At 41.2% G+C, this 17,497-nt stretch overlaps 2 protein-coding genes across 14 annotated transcripts in view; both read left to right on the top strand.

Moving 5' to 3' along the window:
* The window catches only part of LOC145446920 (ras GTPase-activating-like protein IQGAP1), a 56,887-nt gene extending 52,461 nt beyond the window's left edge, over positions 1-4,426 (top strand). For all 9 annotated transcript variants that reach the window (XM_080325295.1, XM_080325287.1, XM_080325290.1 and 6 more), the window contains 5 exons: positions 417-644; positions 1,295-1,464; positions 2,256-2,357; positions 2,466-2,577; positions 3,773-4,426. In XM_080325295.1, coding sequence (XP_080181421.1) covers positions 417-644; positions 1,295-1,464; positions 2,256-2,357; positions 2,466-2,577; positions 3,773-3,889 — 729 coding nt within the window. In that variant the 3' untranslated portion in view covers positions 3,890-4,426. The remainder of the gene's footprint in view (positions 1-416; positions 645-1,294; positions 1,465-2,255; positions 2,358-2,465; positions 2,578-3,772) is intronic.
* Positions 4,427-7,887: 3,461 nt separating this feature from the next.
* Positions 7,888-11,703, top strand: LOC145447078 (uncharacterized). Of its 5 annotated transcripts, XR_013917444.1 has the most exons (8): positions 7,888-8,681; positions 9,123-9,286; positions 9,348-9,557; positions 9,619-9,693; positions 9,751-9,934; positions 10,251-10,394; positions 10,638-10,732; positions 11,557-11,703. XR_013917444.1 is itself a non-coding variant. In XM_080325503.1 (7 exons), the coding sequence occupies exons 5-7, from the start codon at positions 10,334-10,336 to the stop codon at positions 11,659-11,661; spliced, it is 258 nt and encodes an 85-aa protein (XP_080181629.1). In that variant the 5' UTR covers positions 8,768-9,286; positions 9,348-9,557; positions 9,619-9,693; positions 9,751-9,934; positions 10,251-10,333; the 3' UTR covers positions 11,662-11,703. The 5 variants fall into 5 exon arrangements, 3 of the variants coding, with proteins under 3 accessions (XP_080181629.1, XP_080181627.1, XP_080181628.1); XR_013917445.1 differs by lacking the exon at positions 7,888-8,681 and having other exon boundaries at positions 8,767-9,286; positions 10,641-10,732; XM_080325503.1 differs by lacking the exon at positions 7,888-8,681 and having other exon boundaries at positions 8,768-9,286; positions 10,641-10,732.
* Positions 11,704-17,497: the final 5,794 nt, after the last annotated feature.

The following is a 17,497-nucleotide window of genomic DNA, read 5'->3' as shown; positions in this document are numbered from 1 at the left end:
CCGATTGTGAGTTTTGTGTCTGAATCAGAGTTAAACAATCGGGAAATACTCCGCTTTTCCAGATCGGATTATAGCTGGATTTTCTGAATTCGCGAAAACTTACAAATTTAATTATATTCCTTATTGTAAATGAATACATTGAAATTCAAGTTCAATTAATATGAAATCAAGATAAATCCTCATAAGCAAGGGAATGGTAATTGTCTGCTGTACATTAATCTTAATTCGTTTCGCACTATAGGTATGTAGTTATCCTGCAGCATATTCATGGAAACCAGAAATTATATTTGAACTCAAATTGAAAGCATGCAAACATATCACAAATTAGATAACATTATCTAGTTGCGCACGTCTGCTCTGAATCTTCTGCAACATTGAGTTCCCGGCAAACCTTGACCGACCGGTAACTTTAACAGAAAGATGAGCACATGGACAACATCCAGAAACTGGAAGAGCGCGAGAGGCAGAAGAAAGCGGACGACGACGGGAAGAGCATGTTGAAAATGCGATCGCTGCTCACCGAGAACAAACTTCCCCTGGAAGACACCAAGAAGCGCATACTGCGCAACCTGGACATTCTGGAAGAGCATAAGATCACGACAAAGAAGGACAACTACCAGTCTATTGTGAACATGATCGCGAGGGTAATATGATCGGTTTTTTAGCGCCGGGCGATATAATGTCATATCTCCATTAGCGTGGTTAGACTAAAAAAGTTTCAGCTTTTCCAAATTAGAAATAAATACAGCAAAAATTAAGCTCAGTACATAAACATATAAAACCAAAGTTAATTCTCGTAAGCATAAGAATGACAAATGTTTGTACACCAAGCTTGGCTGGTATCGCACTATGCAGTTCTGCTATATCGTTTTCAGGGAAACCAGAAATTAGATTATAGTTGAAATTACAGCATAGAAACGTTTTTTAATATTATATTAGAATTAAATTATCGGCATTTTGTGCCAATTAGTCTAATTTGACACTGTAATTATCTGGTTGTCCAAATCCGCCGGTAATAATATCTTGGTTCGTCCTCCCGCTGATAAAGACTTATCGAAAAAGGTGGAAAGCATCCTTCACACCCTGTTATCACCACCTAATAAACCACCAGGGGGTAGCGATTTGATATGCACCCTCAACCCTGCTAGAAATCGACCTGTCGATCTCCTACCTCGGGGAAGGATTTTCTAAACTAAATAAAATCGAAGATTCGTAAGCTTGATTAAAGCTGAAGCAGCCGTAGACGCAAAGGAATGTTTCATTCGTATATGTTTCAAACGTTGTTGTTCACTAGGACATCCGAAACCAGCGGAGGTACCGCCAGCGCAGAAAGCAGGAGCTGACCAAATTGAAGCAGAACATGGGCATGCTGGACCAGAAATCCAAATTCTTCGAGGAGCAGTCTGACTACTACAACCAATACATCAGAAGCTGTCTTGCCAGCCTTGCTAACAAAAGCAAAAAGTAAGTACTGCCGTCGGCGGAAACGTTAACTGTAATCCAAACAATGTGTGTTGATGATGGCGTTCTGTCGCCATCAATCAATGCGTTGCAGCACGAATCCGTTGTGGCACCCCATGCAAATTTAATAATGCTACTAGCTAAAAAGTGCTGATGAGCGTCACTATTTCTGAGGTCACGACGCAATTCCTATTGGAACGTGTTCCACGCCCCACCACTTGAATTTGGTAAGCTAGCATCTCGAAAAAGGTCAGCATAATACCTTGTCCAATGTCCATACCCAATCACGGCCTATTTGGGAAGCTGAGTACTAAAAAACAAGCACAGAAACAAGGCAATCGACCGATATGGAGGTGGCGACCCCTGGTTGAAAATCACCGTCATAGATCATCGCAGACCGAATTATTCATTTGGGCGTGGTCTGTGTTATATATAGGGCGGCGGAAGATCAAGTACCTGAGTCCAGACGGCCTTTCCGAATTCGATTAGAATTAGAACTACAGCTACAAAGTTTTATTTTCAAATCAAAGTAGAATTAGAATTGTAGCTAGTTTTTTCAGAATCTTCAATACCAATGTAATTGCAAATTGTTAAATAGTAGTATGATGAAAACGATTATGACGTCATATTTGGATATCAGCTTTTCTATTTAAGGCGTGACGTAGCGGTAATATACGCTTGTCGTGCTGACTCTTGTGGCTTCACTCAATTCAACTTCTTAACCTTGGCACCGTGAATGCATCTCTGTTCTCGTGCAAGTGAAATGTGACTCAACTTGTTGTCTCCCTCCATAGGAAGCAGAAAACCAAGAAGAGGACTCCAGGCATCAAGTACACCGCTTCGGAATTGTTCAGGAAGAAGGTTTTGCTAGAAATCGACGGCTTGGACACCGGCCAGTAAGTTCGGTTTTCCCTAATCAGAATAACCTATAACGCTTGCTTCTCACGGGACTCTCGCTCGTGCTTACTGCTAATAGGCTGCTAATAGATAGAATTTTTTTGCAGATTTCGAAACGTGATGTTTGACATCAATACGGCCGAGGGCGACGTGGGAACCTTCGACATATCGGCGAAGTTCTTGGGCGTGAACATGGAAAAAGTTTCGGTCGTGTTTCAAGTGCGTGATGCTTTGTGCTCTCACAAAAATAAAATAGCAGCCCCCTACAGCGTACACTAAAACGCGTCGTTTCAGATTTACCCCTGCTCTAGGGTGGATATGTAGAATATCGATGTGAAAATCCAAATTTGGCGATTTTTACCGGATCATAATTCGACTGCGACTGTTCTGAAGCTGTGGACTTGGACGTGAATTGTTCAACTTTTTTAAATTTTCAAGCTAGTATTAAAAGCATTCAGTCATCACTAGCAATTGTAAACAGGAAGTGTAGCGACCGCTCGGTCTTTAGTAGCTCGGACCAGCATTGGGTTCTTGGGCAGTCGAAATTTGTGTGTCTCGAGCGTTCGCTTTTAGTAACTTTGTGCGCAATGCAAAATGACTGGTCGTTAGTTGCCGTTACTACAACGTGTCGCGGATGGCCTGCCGGGAAATAGTGATACGCAGTCGGCAGTCCGCAGATATACAAGGGGCGGCGGGAATATTGTTCTTCCAAGCGATCGCTGGTAGCTGTTAGTTGCAAGGAACTTATAATTTCGGCACTTGAGAAAATCTCACTTCGCGACCCAAATCATTGCGCTGATTCCTTCAATGGCAGGTTGTAGAAACTCTTTAATCGTTACGATCTGGCCGCGTTAATTGGAAACGCTGTCGCATATTGGATACGGTAAAATAATAATCGTCTCGCTATGTCTCAAAATATGCACTGCCCTACTTCGATTTGTGACGTAGCACGCGAGTTTCCGAAGTCGTTGCGTAACTAATTACGGCGCTGATTAGCTGTTGCGTGTAATCAAATTTAGTCGCGTGTGAGTGTAAAGTCATCTGCGGAAACGGTACGGAGCAGTAGTTCTCAACCGCCGCTTTGCTGAATATATTATCATAGTATGCATATCAATTGCAAAAAGTAAGAAGATCGACGCCTGTTCTCCACTATAATTTATAATTATAGAAATAAAACATCAAATTGTTTTATTGATTTAGAAATTCAGAACGTGTACTTCTACATAGTGTCGTAACCGCCAATTTTTGGTTATTTACGTTGTCGGAAGCTTAGCCTTGCCTTATTAGTTTTGAAACACCAATGCTGCGTTTCCGTACGCTATCTCCACCGGTATGCGAGCCCGTCAATGGTATACTTCCGCCTACCAAGCGTATTTTGTGTGAATCCCGCCCGTAACGCCCGCTGTGTTTTCAGGACCTGTTACAGTTGCAATACGAAGGCGTGACGGTGATGAAGATGTTCGAAGGGCGAGCAAAGATCAACGTGAACTTGCTCATCTTCCTTCTCAACAAGAAGTTCTACGGGAAGTGAAACGCCGCCCGCGAAATCGCTACCAACGCGCTCGCGTCTTTAATTATAAAAACGATCGAGTGACCGTACTTGTTTCCGAGAGACACGAACCTGATATCCGACTCGCAATCATAATCCCGAACGCATTCCCAGTATCGTGTGAGATCAGTTTTTGTTTCTAATCGCCCATTCCCCCGTGTATCGCTTGTGAATTGAAAGTGGTGTATCTCTTCAGATTCCGAATGTTTGAAGCGTGTATAAAAACTGTAACCTTTACGCATCCATGACGATTACGCTGTTCCGAATTGGAATACGTCGGCGGCTCCATTATTTACTAATTGATTTGTCGAATTAATCCCGATGCCTTAGTTGCTATATATATAGATCTATGTGCCAGCGGTGGCGGTATGTTCCAGCATGTGTTTGTCGCCGCCGATACGTCTCGTTGTCGAACTCGTTGCAGCGTCTCGCGCCGGGGGCGCGCGGTTTTCGGACTTTCTAAAATGATTCTTTCCATTCTCTGATGTTGCTTTGTAAATAATATTCGGATGATAGAAAGTGTGGTGATGCTGCCGCGGATGCGAGATGTTTCAGGGCCGTCGAGAGCCTTTAGACCCGTTAGGGTGAATGGTGTGAAGCATAGTTGGACGACTAATGTTGACGACGAACGATTTCCAGCATTTCCAAGTTGGATTATGATGAGGATGATACCTAGACAGTCTTCCAAATTAGATTAGGATTCGAATTTGAATTCAGCTGTACTTTTCCGTACCAATCTGTTTTGCAAGATGCACACGATTGAAACATTGTTCCACTGTAATCACTCATCTGGCGTTGAAACGAACGAAGCATCTGCTTGTGCAGTGTTGGGATCAAGTACTACCTTCGGGTCACATCATCTCCAGTCGTTGCACATTTTGACTCGAGGCAAGTCGCGCGATTTTTGGAGGTGGATCGAGTCGAGTCAAGTCACGAGTCTAGTCACAATTCAAGTCACGTTGCCTTTTCGAAGTACGAGGTATGATCAAGTCATTGCATTCGACGTCGACGACCGAACATAGAATTAAAGGGGCATGCATAACGGCGTTGTATAGCTCACGCATGCGTAGAATTGCTAAACTGCGTTAGTAAATGTATACCCTGCGTCTACAATTATCCGCCAAAATCGAGGATTGAATACGAAACTTCAGATAGTTGAGACGAATACACTACCAAATTACACGTCCATGGGATACATTAAGCCTGCACCTATGGCTGACGAGTCATATAAACTATTATTCGAATTGAATTTAAATCGTACAGTAGGTTTGGTAAAGGTGATCACCGGGCATGAATGACCGGACCAGTCTATAGAACAGAAATGGATACTTTGCTATTGTATTGTTTTCCTACCAGTACGAGTCTCGAGTCGAACCATATTTTTGGAACGGCGAATCAAGTCATTTTTGCAAAGTGACTAGAGTCCAGCCAAGTCATACGGAAAAGGTGACTCGAGTCATCCCAACACTGTAATCGTTCCGTAACCTAACGCAATAGTTCTAAACCTTTTCGACCTCGCGGCACCTACTCGAAGGGAAAAATCGGTCGCGACACACCATAGCACTTCGAGTACCATGGCTGACGAGGCCTTGGAACCCCCACAATTTTGTATTGTGCTGGAGTTTTGAATTGTAACGCACCAATTCTGTCTGGTTCTTGCCGCTGAGCTGCAGTCTGGTTTTCGCAGACAGCCTATTGCTCCATCACAATACAAAATTGAAGGCTGATTTTTGGGGTTTCTAAGGCCATGGGATGAATAAAATTTATATTTTCGTAATCAGTATAGTAGCAGCATTCCATTGATACCCATTTTATCAAATTTATCGCTCGGCAAGCCGGTCAAGATGACCTTAAAATTGCCTTTGCCCAAGTGGAAAGAATGGTGTAACCCAAATGCAGTGGGCCGTTCAATCTCGCTGTGTCCACACCATTTAGGACACTATGGGAGAACAGAACACGCTAGTCATACTCTACATTGGGATATTGCAACCCGAGCCCCAGGCACCGAAATAAATGCATTTTTAATGTTATTATGCTACGTTTTACCGGCAAAAGTATGGCAATGCGCTGACAACCAGTGACGCAACGCAGTTACATGAAGCATGTGCGCCTGTGCGGTGTACGCAGTTTAAAAGTGGGTTGCACAATGGCCTACTAAAAACACGGCCTCACAGTCTGCCTATTGACCTGAAAATTAAGAGGCCTAAAGTCTACTTTCCAACCGTTACCAGCTGTTCACTCAATTGCAGACATGGGGTAATCGCGATTAGTAATCGTAATCGATTACGACGATTAAGCATTTTCAAATAATCGCAATCGATTACATTTGAAAAAATTCCGAAGTAATCGTAATCGACTACTTCACATATCTCATCGATTTCTTTGTGAAAGATCGATTACTTTTTATTTGTAAAAGGACTATGGCGTAAATTGAACATTCGTTAACAGTGACGAGATATTATAGCAGGTTTATTGATAGCACAAACGTCACATTTTCAAACGCCATTGCTCATTATTGCGTCGGAAGTATAAACTTTGGTCGTCTTTGCGCAAGAAGTATCCACAGTCCACACAAGTAAATAGATATGCGACGTACATTGAAGTGTGATATTGTAAGAACGCCTGCCACGCTGTATGTCAGGTTTTCTATACGCTCCAGACGCTAGGCTAGACTACAGGCCTACCTCGCAGCAGGATAATAATCGCCACTCTGCCTAGTTTCAAATAGTAGCTTTATGTATTGATAGATGTATATTTATGATTAGTTAAACGCAGCTTGACCGTTGTCTCTTGGTGGGCACTGGGCAGTAGGCCTGTGTACGTACGTATGTACACTTGTACAGTACGTAGCCTACGTACAGTACATGTACATTGTACATTGTACAATGTACATTGTACAATGTACATGTAGGCCTACATCGGGCAAAGATTTTAAATTTGGTACTCGTCAAATGGAAGAAACATTACGATTTCCACAACGAAGCATTACAATCAACAGCTTCTGATATATATAATAACCGAGCCGTTGTTTGCCGTTTCTCGCAACGGCAGCTTGGAGTATCTGTGTTAAGTGGAAGGCAGAATTTTATGCTCACTTTATCTTTTTTCCGTATGACTCTGAAATGGGCGCCAATCGTTAATTCGCAATTCTCTACTCAAAATTTGGACCTGCCTCCATAGCCAACCGCTTATACACCATGTTAGCTTGGGTTGTAGCTAGAATCAGGTCCAAAACAGCAATCCCCCCCCCCCCACACACACACACTGGTCTTGGAACCCATAGGGTGGTCAAGTTTCAGGTTGATGACTGAATTTCGTCAGAATATTGGTAATTGCATTATATCACTGTTCATTTTAATCCTCTCTCAACCCCCCCGATGGTCATATTTACCGGTAGAGCGGCTAGGGGCACGTAATTCATATTTATAACATCTGGTATGTTGTTATAATTACTTTAATGTATGTTGTTAATTCGTGACCCCCCCGTCTGTTATATCAATAAAATATGTTGTAGTTAACCAAACGTAGCAGGCTAAAACTTTCGCGAGACTCCCTCGCGAATTGTCATGTTTTCATTACTCTCTGAGATCCCCGGTAGCATTTGTAATGTGGTACTCAGATTGGAAGGACCATTTACTACGCCCATGTTGCCCATCCAGCGCTGCTATTGACTGGACACATACTCAAAGTTTCGGCCTAGGCCTTCTTTTGGTAGCACACTTTGTGGAGTAGCATGTTAGCCGAAACATGCGTATGTCTTTTGGTGTGTCGTGGCCTGGTAATAATGACCGGCACCGAAATACCTATTCCTATAAATTATGCATGCTTTTTTTCTTGAGGGAGAGACGTATGCATTACAGAATCAAGTTATCTAGAGACATTAAATCACGAAGCTCTAAGAAAATCTCGCCAAAATATCCTATAATTTATGTTGATCTACGAAATACTTTTGAGCCCCCTTCAGCCCAGCAAACACGAGATATATTTCTGACATGTTCGGATATCTTTTTGTTATCCTAATTATCTCAAAATTGTGTTTGTGCATATCTTGTCCGGAAACGTATCTTGAGTACATCTTTTTCTTATCCAACAAATTTCGTCAAAATGCCGAAAATACATTTGTGAGGAATCAAATTCGATTATTGTTTCATTTTATGGTATAATTTATCTATACTATCAATTTTATTGATGTCTTACTCTTATGGGGTGATATGTCACCATAATTGCCACTATCGAATCCTAGCAATTTACATCGTTGTAAATTGCTATGATCGAATGTTTTTCCTTTTGTCACACGCCGCTTTCGCGTGATTTTGCAGATATTTTGATTCTTGGCCATCCCAAATTTTGGAATCCGAATCCAGGCGGCAATTTGAAAATCTTATGAATTCTGGGTAACCCGAAAAACTGCTGCCAAAATAATGCTATACTATTTGATAGTTCAATAGAAAAATCCTGCTACAATCCGACTATCAAAGCAAATTCAGAATCCGGATCTACTCCGGCTCATCCGGCTGCTCATCCGTACTCCGTAGTCTAGCCGTCGTAGCCGAGTGACTCAATGGCTTGAGGCACTTTCTCCCCACGCGAACACCCGTTTCGGCGCGCAGGTTTCAAACCGCCAGACAAAAGACAGAAGCGCTCTGATAATGGCGGCTTGCAGTGCAGATATCGTTGTCGTTTTGGTTTTAGTAGCGTTCAGGGAAATCGCAGTTAATCGAGGCTAATCCAAGCATATTTCTATATAAGAATACCGAAAACTTCACTGTGCAAGGTAATTTATATATGCTTCTTATATAATCATAGTGAAGAATTCGCTGTAAATGAATATAGGTGGGTCTATCAATAAATCGAGCAATCATTTGCTGTTGTGCTTTTTGTTGAACAAGAACAACCGGTTGCTGTTGCTGTAATACATAAAAGCTGGAAAACCGATGTAGAAGTGATCTCATTGATTCCTAGCTTATATCGTATGAATTGTGAATTGTGCGAAATTGTTTGTATCTATAATAGAATTGCATGGCTGGTGGTTGCGTAAGAATGCAAATAGCACGGTAAGGCCAAGAACAAAAAGCAACCATAATATGATAATCGCAATTGGTCTCTGTATAAAAGATACAGATGAAATGCTCATCCAGTAAGTTTTAAACTCAGAATTAGCGTACTGTTTTCCAAGTGGGCCTACCTTGCCATCTACATTATCCATCTGTTTTAGATGTACGGAACGTAGCTTTTAGTGATATAATAAAAGTTGCGGAGAGTAGTGGCTTGCCCACGTCTTTGTCATAGTCTGGACTGGAAATGAAGCGCAGCGGCCAAAACGAAAACGTCAACGGAACAAACAATTTTTGAATAGTTCGGCGTCAACTGATCGTCAAGGTATACCCTTTTATTCTGTGCAATATGGTATATATATATGTAAAATGTTTATAATTTGTAGATGATGTTTTTCCTGCAAGGAAGAAACGTAATCCAAGTATTCAGATACAAGACATGCCAATTTCAAGAATGCGGTCATCTTATGATTCTGGCAAGCAGGAGTGATATCAATGATGCTCGCAATGCAAGTTTGCCATCATTAGCGAAAAGAGTGTTCAAGAATGGCATAATCCCATCGTTGAATGTAACGGCCAGAGATCTAAGTCCTGCAGTAAGTTCCTAGCACTTTGATGCGTTCTCGAATTTGAGAATAAAGTCTCGCTGTTTTTCAGATGCTCCTTCATTTGAAATCATCGCTGAACTACAAAATTTTGACCATCAACAACGCGGCCTGTCATAAAGTAATGGTAAGTTTATCACATAGAAAGATCAATCCAACTTCCTTGTAATCGAATCCTTTTTAGCTTGTGCATCAAAGACATAAAGTTGCAGAAAAACCAGATGATGGATTTCCTCAGACATCATATCGATAATTACTCCAAAAGACCTCAATCGAGTGCCCCAATTTTGCTGAAAGATATAATTGAAGATCCCTGTAAAACCTTGTCACAGCTGGAACACCTTTGAACAACGGCAAAGTCTGAACTGGTATGTTTTTAATTTCTCATTCGAACAAAGCGATTGACAGTCTAAATCAGGGGTGTCCGCCGACACCAAGGAATCATTTTCAGACACAGCAGGGGTCCTTCTCGAAATTAGTTCTATTATCCAAAATTGAATTGCCAATGTGATTTATTGCAAAATCGCAAAATCAACCAAGCCTTTGATGAGCGTGACCATGAAATTTATGGTGTGGATGGTTTTATCTAGAATGCCCATAAATGTCATTGTTAATTCTGATGCAAACCATTAATGCAAGGCAGTACCATCTGTATTGTGTACCACTAATATAATGTTGTTACAGGTAGCCGCTTTAATGGGATTCCGGGGTGTACAATTGCCAGAAACTGTCGAAAATATGATGACCAGCATAGTTGTAAAGAAAGTATGGAAATCCTAGTCTTAAGGGTCAAAAAAGCAAGAGTGACACTTGAAAAGACTATTAGACGTAAGTTATCAACGGTTATTGACGGAAATTGAACGTAATCAACGTAAAAAAAAGTTGAGCCAAAGCCTCGATTTTTCAACATTTTAATCGTTTGACGTCATATGTCGTCACTGATGTGCAAAGTTATCTACTTTAGTACTCTAGTTGTTGATGAGTTTTGTTCGTTGTCTGATGGCTGATGTATAATATACCATGACTGTGACTGGACAGTGGATATATTCATCTAATTATATCTCTTTTTAGAAGTATGCAGATCGGCTCATCCTGACCTCGAGATCCCAGATAAAAGAACTAAAGATCAGGTTTCAAGATCTCTAACTGTTGCTGGATCTTGCAAGGTAATTTTGTTATTAAGTTTGATGATTGTGTGGTGTGACAGTTGTGTCTTTTATGATATGAGTGGACTGTAAGTGAATTGTTCTTGCCGCTCATCTTCAGAACATTGTATATCAGTGGTCCCCAAACTTTACGAGAAAATTTACGTGACAATTTCCCTCCGCGGGTCGCATTTGTCTCGCACGGGGAGAATAAAATTTAATTTGAATAACTCTACTTCATGTTGATTTACAAAATAATTTTAAGCAACTTCGATTTTGGTTCAGACAATAACCTGTCTAAAAAATTTTATACTCTGGGAGTTAAAATATTCGAAAATTTCTGGATCGTGTGAATTTTTGGAAGGTACTTTGCAATCATAAAAATTGTCTCGCAGACCCCAGTTTGCGAACCACTGCATATATTTACTATGCCGTACATGGAATGAGCGATCATTATCACATCAGCCTCTCACAGGCAACTATTACCATATTAATAATAAAATGATAATGTAAAGAACAATCTTCACCCGGTGCCCAAACGATAGGTTTTGAAATCCGTTCCCAGCAGCACGTCTTCATGACGCCAATAGCATGAAAATCTTCTCTATAATGACAGGCATTATTGAACTTGAACAGGTTCTGGTTTCTCATCTTGAAAGCGTAACTGCGTTAATTATATCTTCAGTGTAAAAGTAAAGGTCATGTCGCTTTTGAAAGAGGGCTTGAGGTCTTTTGGTTAATGTAACTCAGATCACCATCCCATTTTACCCACAACCAAACACATAACGACTTCTGTTCTACAGTGATAATAATCAATTGTAGTAATTTACTCATTTATGTTATAGGGTGGCGATAAAGAAGATAACAGGAGCAAGGCTGTCATCACAGAGTCTGACAATTCCGACAACGATTTCGAACTTATGCTTAGGCAGCAATATTTGCTGAAGTGATTGCGCAGTTCTGTGCTGATTTAATACACGAACAAAGCCATGCATGATTTGTAAAATCATCAGTCAGTCTTCATTGATAAGGGCAGTGCAGGATGTGGCAGGTCCAGGTACCCAACCAGGGTCAGGGGTCACCTAGGGTTAGGGTTCATCTAGGGTCAAGCAAGATATCATGACAATGTCATACAGGTATCTTTGAAGATGTCCTATATATGTGCAAATGTGTCGACAGATTTATATAAACAATACATATGACTAGATATATTTTGAAGTAGTTGAGTCATATACAAAATATATCTGCAATATATTCTGTGTTTGCTGGGAGGCTCTCTCCCCACCCTATTACAGGGAGTTTGGGTGCGCCAATTACGGATCTGGCAAGAATGCAAATCGGTTGGTGCGATAAATCGTCCCTAAAGTGGGACATTAGATAGCTTATGACGTAACAAGCAAATGACGTATTATCTGTAAAGGAAGTTGTTATCACATTACGCCTTTTCATCGCAATCCTGATATTGTCTTCCAACAGTGGCGGCTCGTGACAATATCGGGTGGTGGGGCAAGGGGTGCATGCGATGTTAATAATCTAAATGACGTCACAATGGTGTATTCTGACGTGAAAATGTGACTTCGTGGTGGTCACTCACAGTTTGTATGGTGTATAGATATTAGGCATGGTTAACTAGGCTTACGCATTTCAAATTTTAATAATATATTCATGACAGAAATATATTAAAACTCGAAGCTTTTCGAGCTGACATTCTTCAAATTATTCGGAAGAAAATATGAAGTACAGTAGTTCATACCTGCATATTTTAACGTTTGTATCAGTAGGCGCATTGCGCGCGGCGTGATTTCATAGTTGCAAAATGTTCAATGACGAATTCATTGAAATCTGGAATACCCATAATGACAACGCTGAGAATCCTGAGCACATCTACTGTAACTCATCGAGCCTATATCTTTACACATCCCGATTCTAAGAGAAGTCTCGAGGCGTTTTAATGTGCTGAAACCACGCTTGGATTCTGCGGATGAAATCGGGGTGGTCAATATGATATTAAAAAAGCTAGTTACAGCAGAAAAGTTGATAGAAAGCGATTTTTCAACTAAAGGAATTTTGAAAGTTCGCCACTGGTTACTACTTCGAAAAAAAGACGCATTGGAATACAAGCCAGTCAACTCGCTAACCGAGTAATGTCGACGATCGGGTAATATCGAGACACCATTTGCAATAGAGACCACATTCTTCAGATCACGATTGCCAATTTTGTTCCAACTAGATAGACCGCCTCTGGCACCAGCAGTGTACAAGTGTATAACAAGGCGTCCTTATCCTCGCTTATACCTCAGCTATTCATTGTTATCGAAATATGTTGGGAAAAGGGTAAGAGTGCGCTTTCCTCCCGCGTACGATTAGATCAATGGACATTGGACAATGGACATTGGACAATTTCTAGGCTGATAAGGACCGAGTCTCTTTACCTCTAATTATTGCTCTAAAGCAGTGGTTCCCAACCTTTTTCGGCTCGTGGACCCCTTGGCCGATATTTGAGCCGAAATTCCCCCCCTAAGACAAAGTTGCCCGGTTACTAAGAAGGTGCATTTTAACGCACAGCTATTTGTTGACTGAGCAATATATGCCAAAACGTATTCAGATATGCCCTAACTGTGTTGAATGCGGACCGCATTACACTTTCGTAAAGTACCGCTGACAACTTCCATATCAATTATTTGACACTATAGGTGTATTGCTATCAGTGGTGGCTTTTGGTGTGGGCTAGAGGTCGACCGATATTGATTTTTACAGGCCGATACCGATACCGATACATCGGCTCACTCACAAGGCCGATACCGATATCATAGGCCAATATTAATATGGAAGGAGCAGAGAACAATTTCACCAAAAATATTATTTAATAGGCAAGATGGCACTTGTACATACCACAGAAAGCTGAACAACAAACGAGAAAACTGAAATTGAAAATAATTATTGCCTAATTGTGCACATTCGATGAAATTTGGGATAACCCAAAAAGCAAAATATGATACAGAATTGCAGATCAGTCCAGAAAAGGTAATGCAGGAGGCATAGTTTCTCTGCATTCTCACTCAGCTAAACTCGTCCTGCAAGGGTAAATCTATCATATATCGCCCTTTGCGTCGTCGATTTCTTGAGATTGAGAACACGGAGCATTGGATTTCTGAAATTTTTGAATTTATTTTAAATATAAAATATCGGCCGCGATATCGGCCTTCATAGGCCGATATCGATAATCGGGAAAGCTCTAAATATCGGCCTAGATAACCGGCTATGTCGATAATCGGTCGACCTCTAGTGTGGGCGGTCGCCCAGGGGTCCTTGGTCGAAAAATCCTCCATCTTTGGTTTAAGTGCCTTTTCAAGGATTATAGCAAATAAACGTGGAAATCCGTGTACCAATCAAGAAGATGGTTTCGTACAGATGGGTCAATCATCAAATCTCTGCATTTGTTAGAAAAGTTCCATAACCCGCTCATCAAACCTTGACGTGGTGTGTTGGCTTATTACTAATGTCACCCGAGAGCTTGCCAAATAAATGTGGTATATTAGCCTGCAGCAGTTGTATCACTGATTTATTATTTCTCGCTACATGCCATACATCTTCAACATGAAGACATGAGATATATTTAACTGGGATACTTATTTTATCATTTTACAATGTATAATAAAAGAAGGCTCAGGAGCTACAACAATTCAACATTGAGGCCTGCTTCAAAACCGTATTACAATGTCATACGCGTGAGTGACGTAATTCCGGTCCATATGACGCATTAATTTAAGTTGTTAATAATAGAAGCGAGGGGGGTCTGGGAGTGAAGTCCCACAAAAGCTGCGATTACATACTTATGGGGCCCCCTGGAAGTCTCGCCCAGGACCCCCAATAGTAGGGCCACCACTGATTGTTATCAAAATTTTATCTAAATAAAAACAAATTAGGTCATCAATTTCCGCTGTGGTAAAATTCCTTTAAATTTGGCCTGTTTTTACTGGTCGGATAGCTCCTGACTACAAATAAATCACCAAATTCGCTTTTGCGATGACCTTGAGTTGAATCAATGAATTTCGTGTTTTTCACGTTAGCAGAGATGTTGTCTTAAAAAAGGTAAACATTTTCCCCAACGGCTTTTTTGTGCTGAATCCTCCCCGACTTTTTCCTGCTTGGTAGCAATTTGGTCGAGAGGCTGTCGCGGGCCCAACGACATCGTATCACGCGCCTCACATTTTCAGGGGGTGGAAGATAGGCATATAAATATATATCTAGCGAAGAATCCGCCAAAAGAAACCTTCAAAAAACTAGTTTCATACTTATCAGTTCTAACCAGAGGTGGTCAAAGTAGTCAAGAAAGCTACTCAAGTAGAAGTAGAAGTAGCGACGAAAAAATCTACTCAAGTACGAGGAGAAGTACTTCTTCCATGAGCAACCTAAAACTACTTGAAGTAGAAGTAGAATTGACTGACTTTAAAAGTACTCAAGTAAGTAAGTAGTTGTGAAAACGATCCTAATTCGTTCACATGGATTGTACAAAGATGCAAATTGAGCTATGCGAAAGGTGACGAGCTTGATTCATATTGATGCATAGGCCTACTAACAGGTATCCAATTTTCGATAGCATAAGGATAAGCATTCGTCCACATCATGAGATGAAAATGATAGTATTGATATGGAAATACGATACTAATCCTCTGTTTACTCAAACAGCACGTTTTAGAAAATATCATGGTCTTCCGCACTCCCCCATATTACAAGGCCTGTAGTTTAGTCGAAGAGCAATACGGAGATGGTGTGTTGGATACGGTGTAAACACATTGTGAGATTAGTAAACGTTAATAAAAAATATGGTGGACCGTAAAAATGCTATATTGTGTAGCTTTATTTCTGGAGATTGAAGGCAAGTTTATGTATCAGTTTCACTGCGGTCGTTGTCCCGAATATTTCAATGACTTCTTTACCTCTGAATCAAAAGCGCACAAGACCAACACACGCGCGTCCACGTCGTCCAAATATCATATGATCGACCGAAAAGATCATCGCTCCATCAAATATGCCGGACCTGATGTGTGGAACAGTATCCCGCCGGCCATCCGACAGTCGACGAGCATGTCCACATTCAAGTCGAAATACAAGCAATTAGCCTACTACTAAATAAATACAGTCCATCTTCAAGATTACCGGACCACGACTGACCTATCGATCTCGCTTCCCATGACATGCCGCCCTATTTCTTGTCGCATTCTTTTTCTATACTATCTTCTTTACTTTCATTCAGTGTGCATGCCTCCTCTTTACATCGCCTAGGCCAGGGGCGGGCAACTTCTCCAGTCGGCGGGCCGGATATAGGAAAATTAAATACTTGGCGGGCCGGATTGCTGAATCGATACATTATTCGCCCATTTATCCACATATACAAGGAATAAATCGTATTTAATGAAAGTATTTTAACGACAGCAATGTAACTTCAAAGCCATTTCTCGCCAATCATGACGAAAACAATGTGGATTTGAGAACAGCATTGTCATACAGGCACCACTATGTTTGCTTCTCTCTGATCGATCACCACGGTGCAATCCCTAATTAAGATTTCAAGGCGTTCGATAAGCCCGGTACTACAAATTCACCAATATATCTCTTCATTAGGGTTTAGTACAGGTATGACCAACCTTTTTGCCATTCACGGCCGCATTTCGACTACTCATGTAGCCTACGGCCGCATTCCAGGGCATAGTAGTAATGAACTATCTGGACGCCAAATACACATGTTATAGTGTCCATGTCCTTTTCCGGTGAACTCCGGACTTATCCATTTAATCACATAGGCTTACTATACGCACCGACGTCGCGAGTGGTCACTGGTGACTGGTCATGGTTATGTTATGGGCCGTACATAATCGCGCGAAGCGCGAAAATATTTTCCGATTCACCTATGAATTTCGTCACAAATAATAGTATTTTTCATATTATTTCTCATCCGATGTCATCAGATTCAACTGTAGATTTGATGGAGGGTGTGTTTTTCCAAAATTTAGGACAAGATATCAATGATGATGCATCTTCGGGTGGGCCAATTATAATTAGTCACTTGGTTGCATGCTATTATTTCTTGACCTACCATCAATATTGTCCGTATAGTGAGGAGTATAAGACTCCGAGTTGGTATTTCTATATGAGGCGCATCATTTTCCTCTGCTGTTCACGACTGTACTGTGGGGCTATGATTGCAAAGGGCGCCACTATATTAAAATCGATAAACGAAGTCACATTGAATCGCGCGCAGCGCAAAGAAAATTTCAAGATTGATTAGGATCTCTCAAAAAATCGAGACTCAATTTGTAAATTCAAATTGCATGTCGACGGCCGCCTGCACATACGGTACTAATTGAATTACTTGTCCACAAATTTCCCTTCTACGGCCGCAGGTTGGCCACCCTGGTTTAGTAGGTGACGAGATATAGCGTGGTTGTTCAACTGTGTGGCCTATTTTATCTCGATATTGAATTCATGCGGCCCGCGGCCACTACAAAATTTGAAAGTGGCCCGCGACCCGTTTCGAGTTGGCGACCCCTGGCATTAGCGATGTCTTACAAAAGCCTAGAAGTGTGTCGTGCTACAAGTCGACGGTTACGGAATCAAAAATATGAAATATCGGCCTAGTGTAAATGACCATTGTAGTCGACAAACACCATCATTACCACAAATGACATTAGGGTTGAGTACATCGTAAATGCCGATAATGCAAGTCTTCTCGCTTCGACTAACTTGCGAGTAAGCACCACCCTCGCTAACTGCGCAGTGCGCATA

This window comes from Botryllus schlosseri, chromosome 9, assembly GCF_051294905.1.
Source record: "Botryllus schlosseri isolate E-star chromosome 9, Bs_hap1, whole genome shotgun sequence".
NCBI classification, from domain to species: domain Eukaryota; kingdom Metazoa; phylum Chordata; class Ascidiacea; order Stolidobranchia; family Styelidae; genus Botryllus; species Botryllus schlosseri.
This window is presented reverse-complemented; position numbering and strand designations above follow the sequence as displayed.